Source organism: Lipotes vexillifer, unplaced genomic scaffold (genome assembly GCF_000442215.2).
Source record: "Lipotes vexillifer unplaced genomic scaffold, Lipotes_vexillifer_v1.1 scaffold1117, whole genome shotgun sequence".
NCBI lineage: Eukaryota > Metazoa > Chordata > Mammalia > Artiodactyla > Lipotidae > Lipotes > Lipotes vexillifer.
In genome coordinates this window covers 202,364-209,839 of record NW_006778824.1, presented here as the reverse complement: position 1 = coordinate 209,839, position 7,476 = coordinate 202,364, and the positions used below count along the sequence as shown (strand labels likewise).

Genomic DNA, 7,476 nt, shown 5'->3' with positions numbered 1-7,476 from the left:
CTTAGGTTCGCCCAGAAGTGGTGCCAGCAGCATCAGTTCCTGTTGTTTGCTACTGAAAACCCGGGGAAGTCTTAAGAGAATGTAGCACAGGCAACTCATTTTAATTTGAAATGGCTTCAATTTCATCTCAGCAATCCTGGGCTTTAGTTCCAGGAGGTGAGAGAATTTCAGTTCAAGATCTAACTCCGACCTCGCGGTGTCAGGCGGGTGGGGTCCGCGCTGTTAGATGCTCAGAGGGCTCCTGGGGTATGAGAGCCATAGGGAATCTAATTAATGAAGTTGTCACTTCTGGGAAATGTCTTTAACAGTTTAGAGAGATTAAATGTATTAAATGTATAAATTAATGGCGTATTAATTAAAGAATAAGTGAAGACATATACAAAGGTTACTAGGTTAATAAATGCTTTTAAATTGAGCTTTAAAGCTTGAGAAAAGCTGGGCAACGGGGGACAGAATTCGGGCCCTCGCCCGAATGGGGTTGGGGGGTCAGGAAAAAGGCCGGAGAGCCGAGGATGCTCAGGAGAAGCGCGAGATCCAGGTGGAGGTGAATCTTTACTTAGAGAAAAGCGACAGAGCTAGGGGCTCACGGGGCGCGGGGCGTCAGCGAGGGGGCCTGGGAGCAGGGCCACGACCACGGCGACCACAGCGACCACAGAGCGGCGAGCGTCGGGCGAGGGCGGTCACAGGTGCCGGCGTGGGACGCTGCGAAGACAGAGGGGAGGAGGGGTGAGGCCGGGCAAGTTGGGGCGGGCGCACGACCACACCGCCCACCTGCGTGCGAAGAACGGAGGCTGAACTCCGCCCTCCCGCCTCCAGTTCACCTGATCCCGCCCCCCACTGACCCCGCCCCGCCCACACTCCGGTCCCTGACCCCCGCGCCTTGCCCACGCCCCCCATCCCCCATCCTGCCCTGCCCACGCCCTCGTGTGGGCCCTCGTGCCTGCTCCCTTCCCGAGACCCTCACGCGGTCACAGGGGTCGCCAGGGCGGACAGCACCCCTGAGTGAGCCTCCGGCCGACCGGGCCGGCGCCCTGCCCCTCCCCGGGGTGGTGGGGCGGATAGGGAGGAGGGTCCCACCTACCCGGACGGGCTGCGACCCGGAGGCCAGAGGCCATCACTGGGGGGCTGGGGGCGGCGCGCTCCCCTCCACCTTCTGCGCCGCCTCCTTCTCTCCTGGCGCCGAGGCCTCCCCGGAAGGCTTCCCCGAGGGCTTCCCCGAGGGCTTCCTCGAGGGCTCGGTGACAGCCGCCATGGCCGCGCGGGCGGGCGCCTTGTGCGCCTTGGGTGCCTCCTTGAAGGCGTGGTAGCTCGCGGACAACCACGGGGTCTCCGTGCCGTGCTTGCGGCCCACTGGGTAGGCCCCGATGGCCGCCAGGAGGCTGCGGTGGTGCTCGGGGTCCAGCTCGGTGTAGTACATCTCCAGGGTCAGCGGGGTGCAGATCTTGTGCTGCGGAAGGGGGTCGGTCAGGGGCGGGGAGGTGTGGCGGCCGCGCCCCTGGGCTCGGGTGTGCAAAGCGGGGTGCATGTTTTCTCAGTGGCATCAGCCGCGATGCGGGAGCCGCGTCCGTGGGCCGCCCGCGGGCGGGGTCACCTCTGGGCTTTCCCGTCCCTTCTGCTTTCGAGCAGTTCGGTCATACTGTAGACAGTGCCCCTAAATACACTGATTTCTGCCGTAATTTCAAGCCATCAGGGGTAGGCCTCCAATTCAGAACTGGAGGCTCCCCAGAGAGCCAGCCCTTCTCGGAAGGCACCGGTGGCCGGTGGCCATGGCCTCCTCCTGAGTGAAGGGGAGGGGGCTCGGCGAGTGCCCCGCGGCCCGTCCCCACCCCGCGGGCCCCCGAGGGAATCCCAGCGAGTGAGGGCGTTAGCAGCACGGTGCACCCCTGGAAGCACAGTGAAGGCTCGCGGCCTCTGTGGGGGGAGTGCTCCCCTCTCGGAAACCACGGGGAAAGGGGGAGGATTTATCTACTGAAAACTTATCTTGAAAAAAATACACTGAAAATGGTAAAAGTCACCATAAGCAAAGCTGAGAGAAAAGAAACAAGGATGGGGGAACACTTTCCAAGCATACAGAAAACGTCGACATCCTGTGACATAGAAACACACCACATACAAGTGAGGGAGGCTTCCCTCCACCTGGACCTTCTTCCTTACGCTTTACTTTTTAAATTACAGGAAGAGAAAACCTCTCGCTAAAACACCTTTTCTTTTAATTTTTCTAAAGATAGGACTTGAATATACCTGGAAGGTGACGGGGCCTGAGGGCCTTTGCAGGTCACGTTCCCATAGAGCTGGGAACACCCCAGACCAACCCTCCTGGGGGTAGCTTGGGGGAGAGGAGGGGAGGCACTCCGTCCTTCCACAGGACACCCCCCTGGGACCCTCCCTGGCACTCTGCCTGCAGGGTGCGACTGCCCTTCCCAGCCCCGGTGCCCAGCCCACCGGCCTTACCCGAAGCAGGAAGCCGTCGGGGCAGCTGAACTGGTCGTACCAGATGGCCTTATACATGATCAGGAGGCAGCCCATAAGCGCCATGGTGAAGGCGATCATCCGCCCTGTGGGCATCTGGGGGGTGGGCAGGTGCGGAGAGGAGAGGTGGGGTGGTGAGGCTGTGCAGGGCCCGGGCTGCGAACCTCAGGGCTGACGCCCATCGCGCACACAGCCCAGGGCTCACCGGCCTCTCAGAAAGGATAGGGAAAGGGGAAAGGGGCAGAGTTACTACTGAGAAATGAAAGGCTTTAGAAATGGTCCCTAAAAGTTATAAGAAAGCCACCATTAGTCAGCTGAAGAGCTAGAAAAGGAAGGAACACATTTGCCAGAGATGCAGCAGGAAAAGCGTCTCCATCGTATACGGGAGACCCGCGAGTCACCGAGGAAGAGACAAACCACCCCCTTGGGAAAGGGTGCAGGGCACGAGCAGGCACTGCGTCTCCTGCCAGGAGCTCCTCTGAGGGCGGCGGCTGCCCGCACCCCATGTTACAGCAGCAGCGGGGAGGCTGGCAGAGCCTGCTGCTGCCCAGGCCCGACCCCTACCTCTGATGGGGTGATTCCCTGTCCAGCTCTACTGAGAGCAGGACCCTGACCAAGGGCCCCCAGCCCACCCAGCCCAGAGCCTGGGTTCCCACAGCTTGCAGCTGCCTCTCCACCTCCCCTGCCCTGACTCCCCATGGAATTGGCGGGGAGGGTTGGGATACCCTGCCACGTGCATCCTCTGGGTGGCCGCTGCCCAGCTTCTGGGCCTCCAGGTCGGAGAACTTTGTCGGCTGGTCCCCGGAGGACAGCTGGTATTCCGTCTGTGTCTTAATGACAACCTGTGGGAAGAAATGATGCAGGAGGACCCTGAACTAGGGGGGCTGGGAAGGAAAGGGGGCAGGGGTCAGCTGCCCGCAGTGGTGTGGGCGCTAGTGGCAGGGCTCTAGTGGCTACAAGCTGACACCAAGGGAAGGGGACGCTGGAAGTCGGCCAGGGCTGTGGCAGCCCAGGGCCTGGCCAGATGATGGAAAGAGACCCTACGTCTGCTGGCTGCCTTCAGCTCTGAGGACGCTAGCTGTCCCTGCCAGAAGCTTCCTCTTCGATGGCACCACAGCTTGGTCCCCTCCTCCAGGAAGCCCACCACTGAGCCTTCCCTTTGGGAACCAGGTCCAGAACGGTAGCAGGCACGGTCGAAGCCCACACAGATCGCTGGAGAACTGCCCTCGACTCATGGGAGCAATGCTGGGAAGTGCCCCCTGCCCTCGTCAATGGCTGACTGACAGGGGCCTCAGGCTGGGACAACTCTGCATGCCACTCACTCTCCAGAGCTCCAGTCGGGTCAGGCAGGGCTGTGCCTGAGCTGAGCTCTGCTTCTTACAGGTTCCTTCTGAGAGCTCCCCCCTCCACCCACCCCTTGCCCAAGGACCTCATCTCAGGCCGCAATCCAAGAAAGAGCACGCCCAGCAGAGGAAGGGGGTAGTTTTTGCTGCTGAGCCCCTGCTGGACAGCAGGCAAACTGGGCACTGTCTGTGAGAGCGTGTGAATCCTCACCACCACCCGTGGCCAGTTTACCCTGGTTTGCAGATGAGGAGAGGGCAGTTCTGGGTGGCGGGGGGAGCCGATCGGGGCAGCAGCAGCCTCAGCCTGGCCTCTGCTTGTTCAGCTGCCCCTTAGCGGAGGCCACACCTAAAGCCACCTTGCTAACGCCCGTGTGTTTCCAGGGCAGGATGAGACAGGCCTCCACGCTGGCCCAGGCCCCTCACCTGGTCGGAGAACGCAGGCTGTAGCTGGCTGACATCCAGGGGACTGATCAGAGGGACGCTGTCCATGGTAGACCCGTCCCCAGAGCCTGTCTTCCCCGAGAAGCTGCAGTTCAGCTTCACCATGGTGGATGGCAGTCCTCGTCCTGTCCAGAGGCAGACACAGGGTCACTGGCCACCTAACAGATGTCCACACCAGCTGGCTCTGGAGTGAGAGGGCCCCAGGCTGGCCCTGATGCTCCTCACGCCAGAGGTGGGTCGGGCCATGGGTGGCCAGGCCAACCTCCCCAGGACAAACCGGGTGAGTCCAGCCACAGGATTCTAATCCCTTCCTGCCCCCTGGACTCCCTTTGGCCCCCACCGCTGTGCAGGCGATAGTGCCTCTGACTGGTGACTGCCTGGCAGCGTCTTCCACTGGCTCACCTGCTCCAGGATATATTCTAAGGGCAGCAACCAACAGAAAACAGTCCCAGATAGAAGCCTGGAGAGTAGGGTGGCCAGACTTAGCAAATAAAAGCACAGTACGCCAGGTTAAATCTGAATTTCAGATAAGCAACGGATGCTTTTGCTTTTTATGATATATCCATGTAATATGCAATACAGGGACATACTTATACTAAAAAGTATTGTCTATCTGAAATTCAAATCTAACTGGGTGTCCTATGTTTTATCTGGCAACCCTACTGGAGATGCAGGAAGTAACAAAGAGCTACAGAAAGAGGATGCTGGTGAATGAATCCAAGAGCTAACTGCACAGAGCATGGCAGTAATGGTGTACATGGACTGGACCATCTGGGAAGCTGGAACGCCCTGACAAGAACAGGAGTGGGGGGCAGGCAGGAGATGGGAGGGACCTGCATGGCTTGGAGGAGCACAAAGCTTCCTGGGGGAGGTCAAGATGGTTTCACTTCTAGGCTGACCAATAAGAGAAAAGGAACACAGCAAATGACTTGAAACTGAAAAAACACAAACACAAAATATACTCAGTCAATCAAAAGGAAAAAGAAATGGTCCTATGTCCACTAAGAAATTAAATCTGTTGCTAAAATCTTCCAACAAAGAACTCCAGGCCCAGGCAGCATCACCCCTGGATTCTACCAATCACTTAAGGAGGAAATCATGCAAATTTCATACAAAACTCATCCAGAGGAAAGAACAAGGGAGCACACCCCAGCTTGTGAAGCCAGCACGACCTCTATCTCAGAACTCGGCAAGGACAACGAGACAGAAGACCTCGCAGGCCATGCTACCCACCAACACCAGTGCCAAGGCCCTGGATAAAATGCAAGCATGTGGAATCCAGCAAGATATTAAAAGGCTGGGTGTATTCTGGAAATTTCACATCTGAAAGCAATCATTATTTTCACCATATGAACAGAAGAAGAAAAATGATCTGATCAATTTCAATAGTAGCTGAAAAAGTATCTGGTAAGGTTCAACATTTGTTTTTACTATTTAAAAAAATCGATTGGAATTCCCTGGTGGTTCAGTGGTTAGGACTTCACGCTTTCACTGTCGAGGGCCCAGTTTGATCCCTGGTCTGGGAACTAAGATCCCACAAGCTGTGCGGCACAGCCAAAAAAAAAAAAAAAATGGGAGGGAGATACAAGGCCCTTTATTGTCAGTTCTATAAATGATGGTGACTTATAGAGGTCCTAGCCAAGCCATATGGCAGGAAAAAGAAATACGAGGTACAAAGCCTGGATGAGATTAGGTAAGGCTCTCATTATTCACAGAGGACCATCTTGTGTAGAAAATCTAAAAGAATCGCATGTAAATGATACAGATGCAGAGTCATTTCAGCAGAGTCGGTGGGTTTAAGGTATTCAGAAATCAATTCTGCTTCTATGTATCAGTGACAAAAAATTAAAACGTAATTTGTTGAAAGATTCCACTTAAACAGGATCAGAAATATCGAATGCTCAGGAGCAGGTCTAACAAGAGATTAGAAGGACCTCTCTGTGGAAAACCAGAAGAAACCTCTGTCAAGACACTATTGACTGGGACTTCCCTGGTGGTCCCGTGGGTAAGACTCCATCCTCCCAATGCAGGGGGCCCAGGTTCGATCCCTGGTTAGGGAGCTAGATCCTGCATGCCTGCCACAACTAAGAAGCCTGCATGCCACAACTAAGACCCTGTGCAGCCTAAATAAATAAATTTTAAAAAAAGAGACATTATTATTATTATTATTTTTTTTTTTTGCGGTATGTGGGCCTTTCACTGTTGTGGCCTCTCACAGGCTCCGGATGCGCAGGCTCAGCGGCCATGGCTCACGGGCTCAGCCGCTCCACGGCATGTGGGATCTACCCGGACCGGGGCACAAACCCGTGTCCCCTGCATCGGCAGGTGGACTCTCAACCACTGCGCCACCAGGGAAGCCCCTAAAAAAGACATTATTGACTGAGACCAAATAACTCCTAAATTCCTTAAATAAATGGGGAAATATATGGTCATGGATTTTGGAAGTTTCCATGTTTAAAAACGTCATTTCCCCTCAAAGTGTAGCTATAGAATCAATAAATCCCAATCAAAATTCCAAGGTGAAATTTTTGTGTGAATTTTAAAAAAATATATCAATAGTTATGTATTTTTTAAAATAAATTTATTTTATTTATTTTTGGCTGTGTTGGGTCTTCGTTGCTGCGCGCGGGCTTCCTCTAGTCGCAGTGAGTGGGGGCTACTCTCATTGCAGTGCATGGGCTTCCCGTTGCAGTGGCTTCTCTTGTTGTGGAGTACAGGCTCTAGGCACGCGGGCTTCAGTAGTTGTGGCACATGGGCTCAGTAGTTGCGGCACATGGGCTTAGCTGCTCTGTGGCCTGTGTGACCTTCCCGGACCAGGGCTCGAACCCGTGTCCCCTGAATTGGCAGGCGGATTCCCAAACACTGCGCTACCAGTGTGAATTTGACAAGCTTTGTAATTTTATATGGAAGGCAGCGGGACAAGGATACTCATAACATCTTGGAAAAGACCGAGGGGGGCACTTGTCTGCCAGGCGTCTAGCTTGTCACACAGCCGTGTGGTATCACTGCATGGTGTACAAAGACCCATGTGACACACCCTACACACACGGACCACGGAGATGTCACTGCAAAGCTTGGGGATGGCCACCCAACGTCCACATGGCAAACAGTGGACCCAATCCCCACCTCACACCCCACACAAAAATCTACTCCCAGTGGATAAGCCAAGATGGAAAAGCGTCGTGGAGATAATACAGGAGAATATTTTCCTGGTCTCAGGGAG

The 7,476-nt window shown here is 55.3% G+C and overlaps 1 protein-coding gene across 1 annotated transcript in view; it reads right to left on the bottom strand.

Annotated features, from left to right (window-relative positions):
• Positions 1–534: 534 nt before the first annotated feature.
• The window catches only part of CALY (calcyon neuron specific vesicular protein), an 11,566-nt gene continuing 4,624 nt past the window's right edge, over positions 535–7,476 (bottom strand). The window contains exons 2-6 of the mRNA XM_007451994.1: positions 4,236–4,378; positions 3,195–3,311; positions 2,452–2,565; positions 1,082–1,447; positions 535–702 (exon numbers count right to left, since the gene is read on the bottom strand). Coding sequence (XP_007452056.1) covers positions 1,115–1,447; positions 2,452–2,565; positions 3,195–3,311; positions 4,236–4,358 — 687 coding nt within the window. The 5' untranslated portion in view covers positions 4,359–4,378 and the 3' untranslated portion in view covers positions 535–702; positions 1,082–1,114. The remainder of the gene's footprint in view (positions 703–1,081; positions 1,448–2,451; positions 2,566–3,194; positions 3,312–4,235; positions 4,379–7,476) is intronic.